This window comes from Apteryx mantelli, chromosome 16 (assembly GCF_036417845.1).
Source record: "Apteryx mantelli isolate bAptMan1 chromosome 16, bAptMan1.hap1, whole genome shotgun sequence".
Classification (NCBI taxonomy): domain Eukaryota; kingdom Metazoa; phylum Chordata; class Aves; order Apterygiformes; family Apterygidae; genus Apteryx; species Apteryx mantelli.
The window spans coordinates 2,755,464-2,778,395 of NC_089993.1; the positions used below are offsets into that span (position 1 = coordinate 2,755,464).

Here is a 22,932-nt window from a genome sequence, read left to right on the forward strand (position 1 = left end):
TAAGATTATGACAACTCTTCCTTTCCCCAAAGCGCCTAGATTAAAGACCTCCTCACAAGGTTAGCCTGTTAGCAAAGACACTACCAACACACTTGATCAGATGGATCCCACCCCTGTTCAGCAGTCCTTGGTCCTCAAAGAGGGTCCTGAGCTCATAGATGCCAAAGCACTCCCTGCAACACCAGCAATGCAGTCAGGTGTTCATTCCTCCCAAGCCTTTCCTCCTCCCTAGCAGGATCAAGATCTCCAGCTGGGCTCCCATGCCTTTCACCCTAGCACCCAGAGCCCTGCAGTCCCTCTGGATATGCTCAAGAGTGCCCCTAGCAGTATCATTGGTGTCCACATTGATGAGCAGCAAGAAGTAATAGCCTGAGGGCCAGATAAGCCTTGGTAATTCCTCTGCAGCATCCCAGATCAGATCCCTTGGCAAGCAGCAAACCACCTAAGACAACAAGTCAGACTGGTAAATGGGTGCCTCCATCCCCCACAGGGGAGAATCTCTGATGACCATCACTCTCCACTTCAGCTCTATTACCTTCTTTTCAGTACATCACAACCATCAGTGCATAATCCCAAGCAGTCCCACACTGTCCTGAGCAGAGTTTCTGGACTCCTTTGCCCCCTACTGCACTTAACTGCAGTGACAACTGCTATGTCTCTGCTGGGCTCTGGGTGTTGCAGTCTTGCCTGCCAGATATATAGCTGCTCCCCAAGCAGCAGGCACAGGCAGCTGAGCTGGCTGATCATGCAGAAAACTTCATACATTTTGCAGGGTTCATTTTCCATCAGTCAACTTGCTGAGCTGACCCAATGCACAAGCACTCAGCTGCTGATTGAACACAACGAAAACATGAGGAGCACAAGGGTTGGAGGACAGCAAGTCTGCTCCTCCCAGCGGTAGCTCACGAATTAGATCGGCTTATCTGTCATGTGCAGTATCTTGGGTCATATATCTTCTCTCCTTTGTCAACTCTTGTGGCTATCACTGACCATGGTATTAAATGTTTATGTTCTGGTTATAACCTCTCAGGATTCAAGTCTCATGTGCTTGACACTATAAACAGAGAAATAAGACAATTCCTGCCCTGGAAAGAAAGAGGCCTATTATTTATTAGCCTTTACTTGTTATTTATCTGCATTGCTTCTGTGAACAAGAGTGTCACATCACTGAGCACTGCACAACCACGTAGCAAAGAGACATTCTCTCCCCTAAAGAGCGTTGGCTCAAATCCAGAAAAGCCCTTATGTTCCAAAATTTAGAAGACACAGACAAGGCAAGGTTTGGCAAGATCTTTTATTAGGCCAGTTAGCATCATGGGAAAAAGTAAGCATGCTCTTGCACACACTTCCTTTTTCTGATTTGAAACAGGAGCTGCAAACTTCATAGCTAAATATAAGTTGAGACCAACTGCTCTGAGTTCAGTTAAACTTGTATTGGCTGGTTCATCAGAAGGGCCTAGCTGATACATAGCAAAGAGAGAGTGAGGATAGGGTGAAGTGGTTACATCATAGCAAAAAGCGGGAGACAGTTTATTCCTTCTTGGAATAGTGGTAGAGAGTATAATGCTCCCTAAAGCTAGTAACCTTTTGGAGTCCATGATTTTTGGTATCTGGTAGAGTTGTGGGGTTTTTTGCCTAGCATCATCCTTGAAAGCTGTTTCAGAACTGAGAGATGGAGTGACTTTTATGAAAAATCTCCACCTTCTATTGGAAACTGTTTATCAATTATCTGAGTTTGCGCTGTGTGTATTTTATTCCAAGAAGTGAATGCAGGGCTTTTCAAGGCTCTATAGTAGGTGAAGATGCATCAGCAAAGTTTGTATTTGCTCTTTGGGTATGGTCTAGATTCATTGAGCATGTGCCAGACTGTAGGGAGATTGCTTCTGAGATGAATTTATGGTGAAACTATTAAAGGCTAGGAAGAGTGTCTCAGGGAGAAGGCAGATTTCAATAACGGTTTTAACTGGTTAGTATTTTTTACATAGGCATTAGGGAGGATGGTCATGGCAGCCAATATGAATGGTCAAATGAAGGGTGGATTTCCTTGGTGGACTTAAGAGTAGAAGTCCAAAAAACATCACTTCCTTGTTCAGGGGCTACAGATGCCGAAGTGTTCAAACTGCTCAGAAAAAGAAAAAGAAACCCTTTTAATATGCTCCCCTCCACTCCATTAGTAAATCAGAGTGCAAAGACAGGGAGAGAGAGAGAGAGAGAGAGAGAGAGAGAGAGAGAGAGACTCATCTCTTGCATAATACAGATTCTTGCCCAGTGGGAATGAGGCAGACTGAATGGCTCTGAACCCATACCTCCTGCAATCATAAGAAAGTGCTGGAATCTCTGAACTACACTTCAGTCTGGATGGTATGGGAAGGAAAGAAATGAGATGTCAAGGGTAACTTTCCAGACTTAAATGCAAAATCCATAAATGAAGAGGGAAAGCAGCTGAGAGGACAGTGAAGTCCAAGGGCTACTGTCACAGGCCTTTTGTCCATTTTATCAAATGATTGTCTAATGCAGAAGTGTGTAAATAAATTGGGAAGATGGGCCGCGGGCTACACAGTTGAGCTGTTTCCCTTGCTCTCCTTCTGGATATGTTAACCTGGGCCCTTTGACAGGGATGTGCTGTGCATCTCATCAGCTTCCTGTCATTTCTCAAACACATTACACTTGCATCTACAGCATCCAGCTTTAAGCACCATTTCATAGGTGAGCAGTAGATAAAATATGTATACAGCTGATGTACACAAACTAACCCCCATAAGCCAACTCAAAGAAATCCCCATGAGTCTCAGCCCCCATTAGCTTTCCTAACTTGTTGAAGCAATTAGCTCTGAGGTCTTTTTGATGACATTTACGTTAAAATTCACCCTTCCTTCCTACTCCTTGTTAACTGCATTAAATTATTTATTTCATAGTGCATTCTTGAAGCTTGGTAGTAACATGCAAATATCAATGAACTGTCTAAGCTTTTAACAGACATTCTGGAAACTTAGAAAAGCTGCAAGCTCTTGGTTTCCTTAGTCAATCTAAAACATTCACAAGCCACTGTAAGGTGAATGAACGACAACTGTAGTTCATTTTTCAGGGTGAAGGGTTTTGGAAGAAGATAGCCTTTTTGCACTGGTAGGTGAGGGGGAAGCAGTAGCAATCAAGTTGAAGAGAGATAGACCAAAAAGAATCACCAGAGCTTTGAAAGTGAAGTTAGTATTTTTGGTTGTTTACAACTCTGACCAAAATTGAGGACAGGTGGCATGTTTTATTTACCAAATAAATCCAGGTCTGACTTTCAAATGAGCATAGCATTTTAGGAAAGGCTTCTGCTCAAAAAATGAATCATGTTTGCTTTATGAGTCTACTTCAAACAACACTGAACAGCAGGACCTGGTCTTGAGGCTTCTTCTATTATTCCTGGACTGCCAGTTCTCCAGTCTGCATTCAATATGGAAGCAGGCCAGAGACTGACAGGAGATGCAAGGCAGATTGAAGCACCTGACAGAGCTCTCGAGTGGACTAGTCTGCTGTGTTTCTTGCATCCCTAACTCAGTAGCAGGCATTCATATAGAACAGACTCTGGAATCCTCTTGTCACATCAGGACCCTAATAATCTAAGTCCAGATTCAAAAGACGGACGAAGATAGGAACACCAGAGAACAAGTCTGAAACCCCTACTTTTTATTCCTTCAGAATCACTACCATAACTTCAGAAAAGCCAAGGTAAAATGTACCTGTAAATGCTTGGATTAAAGACAACCAGATGCTCATAAAATCGCATAAGAGGTTAAATCAATATTTTTCATGAAAAAGCCAGAAGGAAATTCATGATGAACTACCTATTTAACACTACCAGTATTGAAATTACACGTTACTAGAATTAGTAGGCACAGATACTACAGCGATGCTGTAGGATGCTGTGCTCTGCAATGCCATTTTCAGCACCATTCTGCACAATTAAAATTGTATTATGCCTCATGTCCTGGAAAGGTGCTGGAGGTTTCGGAGCAACTGAATGCATATGATCATTGGAGACCCATTAGTCTCAGGAGGGTGAGGGTAGGGGTCATGTGGGGATGTGCATAGGGTAAGTGGAAAAGGAGGAAGAAGCCTTGCAAGGAAAGGGACTGAAACAAGGGGATAGATTTCGTACTCAGGGAAGCAGAGGACAGAGTTGCATCATAATGTTGAACAGCAGTCACTACTGCAGCACTACCCTGGTGTGTAGACACCAGCAGTGAACCTACCTCAAGAGTCAAATCAGGAAAATAAACAAACGTCTTGACAGATATGTTGCACATCACTCTTTCCAGGTAGGCTGAGATATTTATGAATTAGGACTAATTAGGGCTCTCCGCTGCTTCAGTTTGTAGGTCAGGCTTAGATAATCTAAATAGGAGCCTTTCCAACTGAAAGAATTTCATCATTTTCTTGTCATAGAAACTTTTGTTTGTGAGGAAATGAGATAAAATCCCTCCTTAATCCTGCTGTATCTCAGAACACCACCTTTGCTGTCAGTCTCTCATACTTCTTTTCAGAAAAGCTTGCCAGTTGCTCTGACACCAAACTGACTAATAGCGATGACATAAACAGCTGTTTGCTGTTGACAGATGCAATATTACACATAAAGTCGCAGTGAGAAATTAAAAGGTTTATTTATTGCCATCTCTGTAGTGCTGCTTTAAAACTCAAAAGGTCAAATCTAGTGGGAACAACTAATAGTGTATATTAACAGATGACATTACAAAGACAAGTTCCCAGGCAAAATGTGAGCTGGGATCTTCCTGGTCACTAAGAGGAGATTCGAATACTTTGATAACAGTGAGGCTGCATACCTGATTTGATAAGCTCAACTATAGTCTTTATCACACACATGCTCTTACAGTTAGGAGAGAATATACTAATATAAAGTGCAGTCTGTAGCAGTCTCTATGGTTACAGACTAAAATTTTCTCATATAAGCCATCATCTTCAGATGCTTAAACTTTCCATGTTTCAACTACTTAAACTGAAATTTTCCATCACTGCTCATTGTTTCTAGGTGAATTCTCTAGCAATCAGGTTAGCAAAGAATTCTAGCAGATTCTCATTTTGAAACAACTGTTGGAAATCTGGCAGGGACTTAATATTGTCATCTGTTACCATCCTCTCAAATTTACCCCATGGCCTGGTGACTTTAAAATATTCAGATCGTGCTAGAGGCTTTGGGCTGAAAGGTCCAAACGTAACATCTGCAGTGGATGCACCAATCTCAGCCTGCCATTTTACCAAAACACTGCCAGAACCACTTACCTGTCCACATCTCCGAAGTCCTACAGAACTTGAGGTCTAATGGGGCACAGCAGCTTTTCCCTTCATCTGCAGGATTATATCTGGGAGTTGAGGGTGCAGAGGCAGCCAAAATTTGTATCTGCAGCTCTTTCACCGATGAGTTATAAATAACTGGCTACAGGCACTGGTATTCTGGCAGTTTATCTACTGGTCCCAGCAATAGAGATCTGTGCAGTGGATCCAAACACCCCAAATCAGAACAGTCATTCTGCAGGACACTAGCTTCTAGGAAAGAGACTTTTATAGAACAGGGCTCTGGTACTTGATGCCCAAAACTGGTATGCATTTTAAAACCTGGACTGAATGCATTTGCTTTCAACAGCCTTGTGAAAAGGAGTCCAGACCTTTTCATCTCTCAGCAGCCCATATACTGCAGAGTAACGTGTGCCATCACCATCATGTATGCTAAATTCTGCTTATCCAAACCATGACATAGCAGAGGTTAAATGGATCCTGTATCTCATGTTTTGGGTCATAGGAGCCAAGATGATCTAGGTATACCAATGAAGTCTTTAGCCAAACTGGGATCCTAGGCAACAGCTTTCTCTTTCTCCAGTACCTTTATCAACCTTCGCTTCTTCACACATTCCTTCACCACTTGTTCTATTTCTCCAGAGAGTTTGGGTGGTTGTCTGCTAAATTTGAACTGTCTGAATAGCCAACTACTGCTATATATTACTGATTTCCCAATTTATTTTAAGCTTTTGAAAGTATTTACCAAATAAGTGACTGGTTGCTGCTCTTGTACATTGCAGGTGTCCTGTGGCTGTCAGTAGTATCTGAGGTGTTGTACATCATGCTGTTAGTCGTTGGATTCAGCCTTATGTGCCTAGAGCTCTTTCATTCAAGCAGTGTGATAGATGGGCTCAAGTTAAATGCCTTTGCTGCTGTCTTCACTGTGCTTTCAGGTATGAATCTTCCCTTTTCCAGTTGCCCTAGGAACCAGAACAAAATAAATTTCTAAAACTTTGAAAGAATAGAAATATGGGGCTGCAAGACTCTTTTATCCACGTTTAGCCATTCCATTTTCACTGCAAGTTTGGCGCAAGGCCAGCATAATAAAGTTGCCTCTTGCCAGGGAGAAGTAGAAATACATAGTCCTGAATCTCCAATGACAATGCAGTTATTAGCCCCCCCCCAACCATAGCCTCCCCAAGTCTCCTTTTTTCAGCAACATCACACTGGTTTTCCCATAGGAGGTGAAAAAAGTATAGTGTTGAAAATTCTTTTTGCCTTGTTAATCCTAAGAAAATATGAAGGCTTGATACTGCAAACCAAAAAAAAAAGAAGTCTGTCTTGTTCATTAGCAAAGTTGAGAATGAAAAGGGTTCTAGCAATTACACTTAGAAACAACCCTAAGAGTAAAGTGGGACGTGTACATCTTTCAGAGCAACTATTTCAGGCTATTTTCATGCTTTGTCTGTGCTTGGAATCCTTCAGTGTATAAATTTAAGGAATTGACTTCTCTAAAGGAAGTTAGCAAATATAACCATGTAGTTAAGGGTCTTTTCACTTCTGAGCTGACTAAAAACTCCATAGTTCAGAGAGCAGCTTCCCAGGAATTATGGAAGCAGCCAGCAACAGCTGTCCTTTGTGAGCACTCCTGCACAGCCTTCTCTGGCAGGAAGGACTTCTGCAATAAAAGAAAGCAAGTGCGTTTTATCCTGCTGCACTGCAAGCCAAAAGAGATGATAACATGCAGTGCTCATTTCTGTGGAGAAGTTTCTGTTCTCAGGGATTGTTTCAAATTGTGCCGTGCAATTTGTGGCATAAAACTTAGATCAGAAGTGGATCTGAGAGGACAAAAAATTCTGGTAAAAATGGCCAAAGCATATTTTTCAGCTCTGGATGTTGTTTAGATAGAAAATGTCATTTCAGTTCAATTTGCAAAAACAAACAACACTGAATTCTTCAGCATTCAGGTAATTATTTCCACACTGTTTCTCTTTTCTTTTTGTCATTAATTGCAGTTGTAAGTTTTGTAAGAATTATAAAGTTTTCTTTCACACATCTTTCTGTCTTTCTTTTCTCCTTCCCCTTTTACAAATAAAATGACATCAGATTCCAAATATAAATTTTAAAATTTTACAGGGGACAGGGATAGAAAAACAGGAAGAGGCAATAAAATAAATGCTAGCTGTTATTTGCAGTGACAAAAATATCAGAGAAAGGAAAGAAGACTAATTGTAGAAAAAGACTCCACTTTTTCCAAAGCTGAAAAAAATGAAAATTTTATTTGAAACAAAATTTCTTTTTGGTTTCTAGTTTTTTCTCATTATTTTTACAAGTGGAAGGTTTTGGACAAGCAGTTTTGCTTATTCTAATTCTAAAATTCTGGAAAAAACATGTTGCTCCTCTGCACTGGCAACTCTACTCTGTAAGTTTTAATTCTTAAGTAGCATAAGTTTGGAATGCAGAAAACTTCTGGCTTAGGATGTTCCTGAAAAAAATGGTGATCACAAAACAGAATCACAGAATGATTGAGGCTGGAAAGGGCCTTTAAAGATCACATAGTCCAACCCCCCTGCTCAAGCAGAGTCACCTAGAGCAGGTTGCCCAGGACCCTGTCAGACAACTTTTGAATATCTCCAGGGATGGAGACTCCACAACCTCTCTAGGCAACCTGTTCCAGTGCTCTGTCATCCTCACAGTCAAAAAGTTTTTCCTTATGTTCAGATAGAATTTCCTGTGTTTCAGTAATGTACCAGGTAAATGGTTTCGCTGGTAATATTTATATTCAATTTATGTGATATATTCCATAAGTAATATTTTCAGGAAAGTTCTCCAAAAATGCTTCAAAATACATTGTCTTTTCCAAAACTAGTTCCTTAAGCTCTCCTATTATTGAGACCTAGAAATAGCTCTGGTCCTGCAGGTCTAATGATCTCAAAAAAAATCCATGTGGTCAGCGCTTCTGCTACAGTCCCACCATATTGTCAGATATTCCATTTGCAAGCATCCATTGCCTTGGATTCCAGGTGGGTGGGCATACAGGCATTTTGTCTTATTTGTCCAGCCCTTAAACAGCGGGTTGCAGGAAAGGATAAATACCGCATTTGTTTATTTCTGTTAAAGACAGGTCATTTTATCCAAAATATGAACATTAAAAATGCAACATAAAATATCATAGGATATCCACATGGAGAAGTTGGCAAGGTATATGTAAAATAAACTAAACCTATGGGTGGCATCAGGAACAAACAAAAAGTGCGTGAAGCGGCACAGTAAAAAAGACAGGTATTGAGGTTCTATAGCTTATACATTGCATAATGCTATTGTCAGTACAGCCAGATAAATGTCCTCCTCTGACCCTCCCCCCGTTAGGCAGAAAAAGCAATAAATGGCACAGTTTCATCTTGGTCCCTGTGTTAGAGCAGTGCTTGCTGATGACCTCCTACTCACCTGTATCAATGGACTGTCATCCTGGACTCCCACACAGCCCCTTCAAGTGAAAGGTTCGAACACTGCTGAAACCCCCATTAAGGTTTCGTATGATAGAAAAGAACTGCTTTGCTGAAGGTAGTCTTGGCCGTGTCAAACTTGCTGATGGCTGTGAGTGACGATGACATGTTTCTGGGCAGTCTGTCTGTAATGTTTTATCAAGGTTGAAAAGTTACTGGCAGGAGGTATATGAACAGCAATCCACAAACTTTAACATCAATGCTGTAACTGTCAACTGGAGAAAAATACCCTGATTTAAAAAGTACTGCAGGCTCCCAATGAATTCTGGAAATTAAATATAGCCAGAAACAAGCAAGGTGCATACCACGTTGCTGTGCTCCCATTAGGCCGCCCACCCTGCCAATATCTCATTTCTGCCAATGTGAATTGCTGCTTTCCACCTCCTAACTTCCCAGTGTGTCACACCGACACGAAGCAGCTGAGCAAATCACTGCAGTTTCTTGTAATAAAATATCCTCTTTCAGCCTCTGCAGTTATTTGTATCAAATATGACATTTGTCTTGCTGAAGGTCCTGCTTAACATACCCACAACACTAACATGACATCCCCTCAGTTTCCCTCCCCCAGGACTGCCCTGAATCATCCACATGTGTGGTGAGACAAATGAAGTTCATTAGGCTCTCGAAAGTAAACAGGAGTCAAGAGCCAAAATTTGGGTCTGGGGAGAGCAAAAGGGGATCTTTCATGTGGAGGAAGGGCCCCTGTAGAGCAGAGTGGATGGTCAGAGATAGCAGTAAGTGGTGACTTCAGTTAATGTGTAATGTATGGGCTGACATTGTACTCCATTGCTGCAGAACATCAGAGTTTCAAAGTGCCTTGAACCATTTCGCAGCCCAAGGGGTTCTTTGGCATCTGTAGGCCCAAGATCCGTTTGGGACCTGGATGATCCTGCTCTGCTGTTGAGCTAACTGTCTGAACCCATGCCTTTCCCGAGTTCAGCTAGTGTCATCATTCTGAACCATCTAGGGATACATCCCTGGCTGTTGTAGCTAGAAGATTCTCCAAGCATCAGAGCTACTACTGGTCCTCACTTCTTTTGATTTTCCTCAGATAGATGTCTGCTTCTAAAAATAAAGGCAGGTTTTTCTGCTTGAGCTGAAGCACCATGCTGGTCAGCTCAGTGGCAAAGCAAACTCAGGCTATCCTGTGATCTGACTACAATCCATTCCTACTCTGCCAACCTGCCAACAGCACTATTTTATGAGAGTACAGGTCCATGCTCTGGGGTTCTTTAATATCACAGTGAGTAGACTGACTCATACATTGTCTTATCTTCACCCAGTTGTAATCATCTCAGCAAAACATAATGGTGTCACAAATGCAAGTGTCTTCAACATCGTACGATCAATAGTATTCCTGTGGTATGCTCCACCACATATCATCAGGAATACTGAGTTAACTTAATTTCCTTGTATAATATCCAAGACTTTTAAAGTGTTTAAATTTACGAATCTTAGCAATTGTTCAGATAAAATATGGTTCTGCTTGGAATTAACACATTCAGTCTAGTATTGCCTTCAGAAGTCTTTCTCCTTACCTGAGGCCTGCCTGAGACGGGCTAAGTGAAATATCTTGTGGGTGTTATAGCCTTGGTTTGCAGCAGCAAAGTTGGTAGTGATGCTAATTGTGCAACATTTTCTTCAAAGATTTTCTTTCTTTAACTATTCTTTCAATTGAGAATTCAGTATGATGTAAAATAATGAGCTCTCAGTCACCCCTTTCCTCTGCCCATGCAGCTCCCTCCTCCACAGTAGAATAGAAGGCATAAAAAGTCCTACAACCCTTCACTGGAGCTTTCAAAGCATTTCCGGCAGTAGCTTTCTCAAGAATCATGAAAAACATTAGCATAAAAAATCCTATTATAATTCCTGCTTCTCAGGTCTCTTGGGGATGGTGGCACACATGATGTATACTCAAGTTTTCCAAGTGACAGTCAGCCTTGGGCCAGAGGACTGGAGACCACATTCATGGGACTATGGATGGTCCTTCTGGTAAGTGTCAGTACCAGTTAATATCTTTTCATTTTTGGGTTGTCCCATCAATCTGTTGGGCAATTGTACATATCATCTCCAATTTCCAGGAACATGCATGTGAATTTCCAGCTGCCAAAATCCTAGGAGCCAAAACCCACCATAGACATACAATTGTTGAGGTGTTAGAGGACAGTTTTCAGTAACTGTGCAGTGGAAGCTGTGCATATCAGCAGGTACATAGCATTTGTAAATAAACAGCAGCCACAATTACCAACACAGATTGAGCACTCTCATTAAAGTTCAATTTAGGTACATAATTGCCATGACATTTCAGAGACTTAGCTTTTTTTGCTTTTAATTAATGTCTCAGTCGAACCTTACACTGAGATTTTTAACACAACTGCAGAGGAAGGCATAGTTCTCCTGGTACCATGATACTTCCCTGTGAATCATGGGGAAAAGTCTTGGAACACCAGACATTTTGGAGAAATGTTCTTTTTTGTTTCATTTAGTTTTTAACTTTTCCAGTTATGTTCTGAAAATCGCATAGAAATAATTTGGCCAAGTTATGTCAGGTGTGTTTTATTGTTCCCAACTTTACAAGAAGTGTAACAAGAACAGGAACATGCAGAGAACAGAAATACCTGCATTGCAAACAACATTCATAGCCCTCTAGAGCCATCAAACTCCTTGGATGGCTGGGGAAAACTCTTTCTTTCTTTCTTTCTTTCATTTCTGAATATACTGTATGATTTTAATTCCTTCTCAAAGCAGAAACAACAATCTTTGGAAACACCAATAAAAGAATACAAATACTTCTTATGCACAGCCCTGCAGGGGATCGTTAGTTTTTCTTTCACCCCTCACTACACTGTATTTTATGGGAGAAGTTATTAACATTTTAGTAACATATTACAAACTATAAATTGTATTGGATTTATAATATAGTTAATTTTGTTTATTAATAATAAATATTTTTTGCATACGACAAACTTATAAATATAGTGTGTTCATATATTTAGAATACTTATATACATATTTATAACTATTTTATAATTAACTATATTTATTAATATAGTTAAATAATAATGAGTATTATCTATTTATTTGTCTTTAGTAATCTATTTTATAATTTACTGAAATACTCAAAATTCAGAATGGTGTTAAATGTCTATTGTGATAAAGCACTCATTAGATTATTCTCCTTTATCTTGTGCAAGACAAGAGACCCCATGTCCCAGAAGAGGCACCAGCTGCTCATGGGTCCTGTAGGGTGTTATGAGCCCACCCTGGGCCCATTAACTCTACACGCATTCGGAGAGGGTTATTCAGAAGCCCGAATGCCATCCTGTTATCACAGCACCCAGCACTGCCTACTGTCCTAGCCACAGCTTTGTCGCAGAGCAGAAGGTGCATTCGCTTCCTGCAGTTGCCCCTGGACGGCCAGAGCCACGGTATGATGAGCTTTGGTTTAAAGACCAGGGCTGATGCTGGAGATATCCATGAGCAGACGAATCTGTGGGAGCAGCCTCAGCTCTTCGCACATCCCTGAACTGGAGCCTCAGCTTCTCTCCTTGCAGTAACTATTAAAGCTCCAGCTAAACAGTTAAAGCTGTTAACCCTAGTTAAAGCTCCAGCCTCCATCCAAGCTATTGCTATCACAAGGCAACTTTGCAGATTTAGTAATCTCTCTTCCTCCCCTCATACTGTTGCCCTTCAAGGCAACACACCTGCCAACACAGGAAGCTGGCCACTGAGCAAACAGCAGCTCAGTCACCGTCCCCCGAGACTAATATGAACAGCAGCAGCGTTTTCACCCTGCACTGGGGCTCAGCAGCCTGAGGAAGGCCATGGGCTTCCTCATGCCATGCCAGTGGCTGGTAACAGACCTGGCAAAGGAAAGTCTGAAACACATGCACTGCAAAAACAAGGCTTCTTCCTTCCAGCTAACACTGAACCATCACTGCCATGCAGGCTAGAGAACTGCAACTGCCCCCGGCATTGCCCAGACTGAACACCTATCTGACAGAAGACAAAAACAAGTGCCCATGCAGCCTGAGCGAACTCGGGAACTCTGCACTTGTAGGAATTTCCTCCTGCTCCCTCTGGGTCCAGGTGACGCCTTGAAGCATGAGATTTAAATATCCCTATATCAGTACTGTAGACATCAGCATTATTCACAGCCCCTTGTAAAAAGTATCATTGCAGCATCCTACTAAACAACCTGTTAGAGCAGGGAGAATTTAAACACTGCTGAAGAGTGGTGCCAGGGAACAATCTACCCATGGCCAAGGGCCAGAGGGCATGAGGGGAGATCCAGACTATCAGTTTCCCATGTGACAATGGAAAAACTATTGTTTCTGTGATTCTATTTCCCCTCTGTCAAATGGGAATGATAATTATTCCTCTCTTCAAAATGAGGGATGGCTGCTTGTGATCTGCTTAGATAACTCAGGGTTCAAAATGCACTGACTAGTCTGTGTTATTTTACCCCATGTCCAAGCCATTGGCAAAACCTAGATGTCAGTCTGCACAAGCCTGGAGTGAGCCAGGGAATTTTCCAGGAAGGGAGTCTCAGTTGTCCTGGAGATCGAAGGAAGTTGAAGTTCTGCTCCCCTAGAAATTACAAATGCAAAAACCCGAGCTATCTGAGCCACAGAGGAACTTGAGCCCAGCCCTGAGCACTGTTATCAGAAGCAGTATAGATACAGTCCCACCACATTTGGGTCACAGCTGGCATGGAGGGGCATCATTGTTAAAGAGATCTTCACTTAAGGTAGGATGTAACTCAGTGCTCTTTACTCTCCAAAATAAGTTATATTCAACTGTGGTCCATAAAAACTAAAGCATACCAATCATAATTGTCTCATTATTATGAGACACCAGACCTGAGGTCATTTTGAGAGTCTTTCATCCCGTATTTCCTTCTCTGAACCTTTCAACATTTCTGGATTAAGGATGAAAAATGACCAGAAACTTAAAAAAAAAAAATTCTCCGCCTGTCATTCCCCAGGCATCAACTGAGCACAGCAAAGCAGGTGGTTTCAGGTTTCCTTGATGTTGATTATGAGCCCTGCTGGAAATGTTTGGGGCAGTTAGAGCTTTTCTACTGACTCTGTGTGCAACGTCGCTTGCTAGGCTTTCCTGTAGCTGGATGCTCACATGTAGCCACAGGTTTCCTTTCCACTTCTCCATCCAACCGTGGGAAACCTTCATCATCACAAGGTTCACTACCCTTTCTTCTGATTTGATTGCAACTGGCAAACAGGTTCAAAAAGTACTAGGAAAGGTCTGCCTCCACACACCTCCTCACCATGGGATTCCCTAAAGGACTGCTGTTACACATTGAACACATTGAAATCTGAAATTATTGAAATGAGCCATTTCTGTTTACTTGAACCTTTTTTTTTTCAGATTTTCCAGTTCACGGAGATGTGTTTTTTTTCAACTTTTGTCTAAATTTGAAATGGGAAATTGCTTCCCTGCCTGTAAAATATTTGCAGAATAGGAAAACAGTTCATGCTGAGAGCTCTATTTATAATTCTTATTTATAAGATAATGCTACTGTGGCTGTATTTTTCCTGTGCTGCATAATTTATAACATTGTTATATTTGGTTATAGACAAGGTGTAAGAAAGGAGCAGGTAAAGTGTGTAGGTGACACAGATGATTAAGTTAATCCAAATTAGTTAGGAAGACACCGTAAACTATGTGTAGCTGGAGTGGAAGAGCTGAATGTGATGGTAAGGGGAGACTAAACAGATAAGTCCTGCAAGCAAAAGGAGGGATTCAGTGCCTTGCCTGTGCCATCACCCTATGCTCAAAAAGCGCCTAAACTCCTTGGGGCCATGGGTTTCCCTCAGCCATGTCTAATGTGAAGATAGTGAGTAAAGGCTGGAGGAAAGGTGTACAGGGAGGGCAGAAAGCATCCTGGAGAGAAACCCCTCCCATGAGCAGGGAGCAGAACAGCTCCCAGCCAAATTCTCCTTGCCTGTCTGAGACCCAGGCCAACACTTGCTGTGTTTCCAGCCTGGCATTGGAATGGTCACTTTTGCACTTCCACTTCCCTTCTCCCTCTGCACGTCCATGCTCCCAGTTGGCTCCTGCAGTTGTCCTGCCACTGGCTGACTACAATTAGCTGTGCACTTAGGGCATTGCCTTCAGATTGCATCTCTCCACAAAACAAAAGCGTTCTTTTCTATTCTGATTAGGCTTTCAAAGACCAGATAAGCTGGAAGTGCTAGAAAAGTCCATGAACCAGGAAAGAAGGATATACAGTAGTCTGATGAAGGCATAAAGAATGAGATAGAAAACACCCCTGCAGTAGTGCTGTGCCACTGCAGAGCCAGTCTCCTGTGGGTGCTAGAGAACTTCCTCTGGTCCAGAAGACCAGCTCTCTGGGCATTACACTTCTCTGCACAGCTTCCTCCAGAAGTTTGTTACTGCTCTATACATTTCAGCACTTGTCTGCAAGCCTCTGAAATATTTCAGAGGGGACTCAAGATGCGTTAGACTCTCCTCTCAGAGTGCACAGAGTGTTCAGGTCAGTGCTCTTCCACATGGTTCTCTGTGGGATGAAAGTTGTGCCCAACCCCATAAGCAGAGCAGGAATCCCCTAGCACAGCATCATTCAAAGTAAGATGTGGAGAATGGGTTTGTCACTGCTGACTTACCTACCTGGTCACATCCTATGTATGTGTATCTCTTGACTCCAGAAATACAACACGAGCTACTGTCTTAACCCAGCTCTGTCTGCTGGTTTCTCTTTCCACAGTCTGGCATGGGGTTCTTTCACCTGCTGCATGGCGGCCTCCGTTACTACCTTGAACTCTTACACTAAGACTGTCATTGAGTTCAGACACAAGCGCAAAATCTTTGAGCAGGGCTTTCGAGAAGAGCAGAACTTCCTAGACCAGGAAGCCATCAAGTACTTCAGAGAAAGGTCAGTGCAGTCAGTCTCTCGGTCAGTGGAGGCTTTTGTGGACTTTGCTAGTCTCAGAAAATCCAGGCTCTCACCCATTTCAGCAGACATGGGTGAAGTCTCTGAGATACTTGGAGAAGATGTGTGTTAAAGAGAAACACAAAAGTTCCTACGTGATTTGTGTTTTCTTAAATTTTGTGATGTCCCAGTGCCTGCCATTTCTTATATACTCATTAAAACACAAGACTGGCAAGTACTTACAGTATGTGTCTGATTCATAGCATTTCATAAGAAGCTATGCTGCAAATGCAAGCAGATTTTCCCTCTCTTACCTGGGAAAATTACAGGAGTATAACAAATGTTACAACCATCCTTTCTCAGCACATGCAATGAGCACCTCCCTATAATCCTGCCACTGCTTTGACACTGTTTCCAGCCACCACCAAGCCACACTTGAGCTGCCATCTTCCATACTCACATGCTTACAACCCATCCTGGGCTCCTCCACACAAACAGCTCATATGTTGTTTTCCACTAGTATGTTCCTCTGCAGAAACAGTCCCACACTGCCACCCGCACTGCTACCAGGGCCTTAAATTCAGTCTAAATCCTGTCTGAGCCCTGAAGGCCCAGAACTACTCTTCCACAGACCAACTCTCCTTTTAAACACAGCTCACCATCACACACTGCCCACCCTACGCTCTGCCTACCCCATACACTGCCCAACGCCTTGCACTGTCCATCAGCCCACGCTGCCTGCCTGCATGCACTGCCCAGCCCTGCCCGCAGGCACACATTTGCAGAGCTGGATGGTTCTTCATAGCCAATGGCTCAATAGCCAGGATGTTCATCAGAGAGCTCCATATCCAGCTCCTTCCTTGGCCAGAGAGTGCTTTTATCACCATGGAAAGGACAGGACAACCAGGAACACTTCTTATTGGCATTTTTCTTCTCCATTTCATATAAAGTATTTCCCGTCCTCCAGAGAAGAAACATTCCCTGTCATGCTCTCCTGTCACCCGCCCCCTACACATACAGATATCACCCACATGCATCAGATATTTTCCCATCTCCGCTGCACAGCCAGTGCCCCATATTTTGCCTCCTCCTCTACTTTTGCATGATCAAAGTTCTCCATAGAGATACACTGCCCCTATGGCTCATCCTGGATACATGCTCCACCATACAAAACATACTGACTGTATACCCCAATACCCACAAAACAGCTAGCCCTGGACCAAACACAGGGCTCACCCCACTAAACTGTTACAAGCTTCCCTACAAACCCAATATGTCCTCCAGAAATGCCAGCATACCCATCAGCGTTCACAACCTCTACCCCTCGGCACACAGAGCTCATCCATTTCTCTCACACATACACAGTCTGTTTCCTTCCACTGTCCACTTCGCATACATCAAGCTCTTCACCCTTCTACCTGTTCTTCCACACCACTAATCCTGGTTTAGATATTGCTTTTCATTACTCCACTAGCAAACCCTGGAAATCCCTGAATATGCCTTCTTTAAACAATTGCACAGCTCTTCAGCATATAAATATATGTGTGTGTATATATAGATATGTATAGATAGATATATACATACACCCCCAAGCACACAAGGCCCATCCTCTCCATCCAGCATGGCTCACACATTGTCTACACACCATCTTGGCATATGCATTGGTCTTCCCCTTCATACACATTACTTGCCTCCCACACACTATTTGGCCTCCAGTCTCCTTCCATATTTGGTCCATGATACACCAAACACCCTCTTCCTAACACATGCTTCCCTTCCCCCACACTCATACACACAAAAATCATTGCCCATATACACACACAGACATCAGCAGTGATCTCTACCTACTGCTTGTCCAGTGCAACCACCAGCCACATGTCAAGTATTCTCCATTCTCAAAAACATGCTGGTTAGTCCACCGTCAAACCGGCTCTGTGACCTGTCCATCCTCCCCTCCTGTTACCATCCAGCTCTCTTCTCTTGCCTTTACCAAATGCAGAGTCAGGCACACCTTATCCTTGTCTCAGTGGGGTTTACAATGGGCCTTGACATGACCTACTGGAGCAATTACATGCATTGACAGCAGAGACAGGATGCACATCAACTGCTCTGGAAGGTGCTGACACATCATATTATATAAACTAGTACATTGCCTAAGAAATAGTTGCTCCGCAAACAGAATAGAGAAGACCTCAGACTTTGCAGGGTCCTTCTGAAAGGCACTTAAGGCTCAGTGAGTGGGATGTAGATATGCCATGCTAGAAAGCATGTTTTTCTGAGTTCTGCTAGAGATAACCCTGTGTAACCTCTTTGTTACACTATGCGGCTACATGGGGATGCTTGCTGCCTCCTTTGGCGAGAAGCTTGAGGCTTTGCTTAAAATTGCAGGATGTGAAGAACACACAAACATTGACCCCAGATATAAGGAAAGGGGGATAGACTCCCCTCTCCCTTCATGGAGAATGAAGAGCTGATAACTACAGAGAGAAGGCTTACCAAAAGTCTATTGTTGGGAGCAATGTAAAGATAATTTGGGGGTAGAAGGCAGGAGAAGGATTCATTCTTGTTCTGCTGACAGATGTGGCTGTTTCTCAGTGGTGGAAGAGAGTGGCTGGGAAGCTCAGAGGGGACAGAAGATTTGGTGTCACCAGAGATTTCTGTAGCAAACGTGAGGAGTTCTCCTGAGCAGGAAGAAATGGAGACCTTCCATGCTTATTACTTTGCTTGGGTTAGCCAACCCTCATTGATAGTCTCTGTTGTTACAGTTACTCCTCTGCCAAATTACAAGTTCTCACTCTACCCTTCAGACATTCTGGAAAGATCAGTGAAAGGATTCAAATGACCGTGATCTTCCTAATTTTGTTTTTAGATGTGACAGTGATCTTTTTTTTTAATTCTTTGTAGGAAAAAAATACACAGTGAGGGGGAAGTGGTCAGCATGTGCCTCAGGGGAAATCAGCAGTAAGTGACAGGAAGACAGTGAACTGAATTATTGAAATTGGAATTACAGATGACAGAATGACAGAATCGTAAGCAACAGAATACATTGAGTTATATTGGGAAAAGTTAAGGGAATACATTGAGTTATATTGGGAAAAGTTAATGGAACTGGATAAAGTATCACTACTACCCTTTCTGGAACAACAAATAGCAAAGAATGTTAACTGCGTGGAAGACTGTAGCCCTCTCAATGTCTCCACATTTGTACTGTGTGTTTTGATTTTGATTCTTTTTGCACTCTCCATATGACACTTCAAACTCTCCCACTTTTACACACATGTAAATCAACACCATGTCACCGTCTCCAATCAAATTCATGTTGGAGTAGTTGTAATCTCGGTGACCTTCACACCAGCACACTAGTTAATCAGGTCAGCTGCTGATCTTGGTCCACAAAGAATGACAACAAGCTGAATGCAGCAGCAAATGCTGGTTCAGGTGTCCTGGGAGAAACCCATGCAACTGAGAGGGTATTTAAACACATATGCCTTAGACAAGATGCAAGTCCCACCTCAGCCAGTAAAAAACAATATGCTTTTTACCTCTCCTTTTCTATATATATATCACACAAAACGAGCTCCATATTAGACAAAGTACATACAGAACAGCCCGTTCCTTGTGATTCCTCTGTGCACTGGTCTGAGCCACCCTGTGTTTAATACATTTGTCTGTGTTGTTTGCCTTCTCACAGGCCTGTATATTTTGTTCCATCTTTCCAGGTTCTCCGCACATCTTCAGCCTGTGTAAATAATTCACCTGTTGGTCACATCCTCCAACCCCCTTCACAGACACTCAGCAAACACAGTCCAAGCGCATGGTGCTCCCAAACTGAAATCACACCATGTACATACAACTGCCTCAGCAGACACCCAAACACCCCCACAACGGACCCCCTCCAAAATGGAAGTACTCCTCTAAATACAGATAGCCCAAAATACACATTTGCCCCCGGTATACGCTCTTCCCATCCATGGTATGGTCAAATGCACCTCCAAACTACACAGGTACCCCTCAGCTCTTGTGCAGAACATGCCTCTGCTGCATCCCTGCTCCTCCTTCAGCGTAACGCTCCACAGACCTCCCAGCACATGCACTTCAGCTACGACTGTCTTATGTCTCTGTACTGATAATTACAACATTCTTACAATGTTTTTAACTAGCAGGTTGTTGATATGTGATCTTGGCTTCGCTGTCAACTAATGTACTTTGTGATTATGACTTTACTTTTTTATTTCACATTATTTTAATTGTTGTATTTGAATACATAACAAGAAACCCAGAGAGTGCGTTACCATGGGATCATTCCAGAGATCTAAAGCTATGCAGCATTACATGCACTTCTTTTTAGTTGGCATATTCACGATCAGCTTCACTACTTTGACCTGTGTATTCCTTGCCAATGCAGAGGGTCCTGGGAGCAATTAGTAACACAGTATTTTCATATGCTTTATGTCACCAGCAAAGTGCCAGCAGTTCCAGCAAGTACACAGTTTCCTCTATCTCTGTCCTTCCTTTGCACAAATAGAAAATAACTTAGATTCGCCTTCCTTCCTGCACATATATCCAGGGATACTTCAAATTCCCTCCTACTCTTACACCTCCATGTTCCTTTTCATATCCTATAAATAAATCCTTCCAGCCTCTCTTCCTTCCAGTTGCTTTGCACACATCCCTTCCCCCATTTATGCATGTTCCTCTACCTGAGTACACATGGAGCACCCTGTACACCTGCGGCTAGTCTCTGTGCTGAACAGACTTGATGCAATGGGCAGTTCTCTAAGAATAATATATTTTTGTTGAAAGCTAAAGCTTTATCATTATTCTCCACAGCTGCAGTTTATCTTCTGAGAGGCAGGGAAGGAGTTAGCCCCCATTTTGCCTGACAGAAGTTCTCTGTTGGAACATATTTCTCCAGGTCCCTGCTCCCAGAGAAGACAACATCACTTTTATGAAAAATATTGACAGTGAAACATCACTAATATTGCAAGTACTTTGTCAAACGTAGCATCACTATATTTCAGTTAATTTTAATGACATATAACTGCGTCACCTTCTCTTGAGGACTCCTTAAGATCCCAAATGAAGATTTACTAGATATGTATTAGATGATAGACCTGTTATGTCTCCATGAAAGCTCCCAGTTCCAAAAGTGTGTGCCATGCCCACCAACCAGTGCAGAACAGTCATGCTGGGGACAAGCCAAGTCAGCACAGGACTTGCTGTCCCGACCCCCTCCCTCCCAATCAGCTCACCCCACTCCCTCCTCTAGCATATGGGCCTTGTGCAGTATCCATTACTGCCACCTCAGTCTGTCTCTTTCAGATTTAAACTTGAAGTAAAAGGCAAAATTGGGGGAAAAAAAAAGTTCTTTATAGACTTGAAGAAGCAGGAGAAACATCCCTTATGGGACACTCTTGCTTGTTAACTTCAGTCTTCACATCGTAAGAACTGCCTCAGCTGTGATGAACATAGGAAAGACCTTTCAGAGAGGATGAACATATGTGTACACCCCCAATGCTGCTCCACAGCCTGTTCTGACTCTACCTGGAACAGTGCACATATAGTTATCCAAACCTAGGTCCACACGTGAGCACAATGAAGTTGCAGACTACATGCAGACACAGACACAGCTTAAATCGCTGATATGAGCAACCACAAAACATTTTACTGATTTGAATCACTGGGATAACTATTTAAAGAGCTGCTGAAAATGAAAGATTCATGGTGTTATATTCAACAATGATTTCTCTCCCAGGCCTGGCATACTTTGAAAAGTCCAGACAAAAAAGACTATGTAGCTCACACCATAAAACAAGGGGATATTTTAGCCCCTCTGTGCTCAGAGTAACTCAAGGTAGAATAAGTAGATGATAGGGACTTGGAGGCATTATTCATGTATTAAGCATTCTGTAAAACTATCAGCAGAATTTGCTGCAAATTCTCAGTTTCTGATCTTTGTTCTCTTATCTGTTGTTCTCTCTTTTTCTATTGTTTTTCCTTTGCCTGAATATTTTGCTATAATTTTGCTCATCTTTTTCAATTTTCAGTTTAATGAGGTTTCAATTGATAATAGCTGTCTAACATTCCTTCCATTCTGTTTCATATGAAGTTGTTCTTGCCCCATATTATCTTGAGCATGGTGCTTCGTCTACAGTTCACACCAGCTAGCAGAGGAGGTATCACTCCACAGGGGATTCTACTTCCTTTGCTCTGAGGATCCTTCCAGATGAGTTAGGAGGATGGGGGTCCTATGTTCTCTCGTTTGATATGCTATGGAACACTCAGCTAAAGGAATGTCAGCATGCTGGGACCTTCCCCACTTCCACTGCAGCTGGCTTCTGCAATGCCTTGCAGAGCACAGCTAGCAGTTCCAGGGCCTCCCTCCCTTTGGCCTGCTGCCACAGAGATTTAGCTGCTCTGCAGTGGGGTGCAGGGCAGGGAATCAGGAAACTGTCGTAACCTCCCTCACTTTCTTCTCTACCTTGTACAAGTTTAACTGTAAGGTTATGGGATAATAAAGCTCACAAGCATGGGACAGAGGTAGCCCTTCCAGTGCAGCACTAACTTTGGTGCACCTGGACTGTCAAATTTTCAGGTTTCTTTGTGTAACTTCTCACTTATGTGCAACTGCCTAGTTAGGGGGTTCAAAAAGAAGCAGTGAAAGGAAGGCAAGATGGAAATCAATAGTAGATGCAGCAATTTTAGCAGCTTTGCCCAACCTATTGCTGTGTTATAATTAGGGCACACTCATAATATAAGAGCTGCACTTGGTGTTTAAACCAGCTGGCTACAGCGACACTATCACGTCAGCTCAGGCAGGGAATAATGCATCTAGGCTATTTGTGCTGAATGCCTTCCCCAAGTTTGTCCTCAGTTTCTTCTTTTGCTTTTCTTATATATCCAAAACATCTCTTTCAGCCACTCCCCACCTTCTTTCCCTGCTCCCAGAACTCTGGTGGACTTAGATTTCAGATAAAGAAAGGAAGCCTTCCTCTTTCGTTCTTCAGTGTGCCAGAGGAAGGGTAGAAAATGTTAGTGGGCAGAAGGAGGCTCTGGGGCAATTGTCACAACTTCTGTAACAAGGAGGATTGTAGCTACAGGGGGAAGGATCTGGAGCAATGGAACATAGAGGCTTGCGATGAGAGTACGGGAGAACTGGAGCCTAGGGTCAGGCATAGGGGGCCCTGAAAGGGTAGAAATCCAATTCAGGTGAGCTCTGGGTGGAGAGGAGCTATT

At 42.7% G+C, this 22,932-nt stretch overlaps 1 protein-coding gene across 1 annotated transcript in view; it reads left to right on the forward strand.

The window, feature by feature from the left end:
* Window positions 1–15,829, forward strand: part of GSG1L (GSG1 like) — a 54,234-nt gene extending 38,405 nt beyond the window's left edge. Inside the window, exons 3-5 of the mRNA XM_013939988.1 lie at window positions 6,078–6,230; window positions 10,664–10,775; window positions 15,532–15,829. Coding sequence (XP_013795442.1) covers window positions 6,078–6,230; window positions 10,664–10,775; window positions 15,532–15,829 — 563 coding nt within the window. The remainder of the gene's footprint in view (window positions 1–6,077; window positions 6,231–10,663; window positions 10,776–15,531) is intronic.
* The last annotated feature ends 7,103 nt before the right edge of the window (window positions 15,830–22,932 follow it).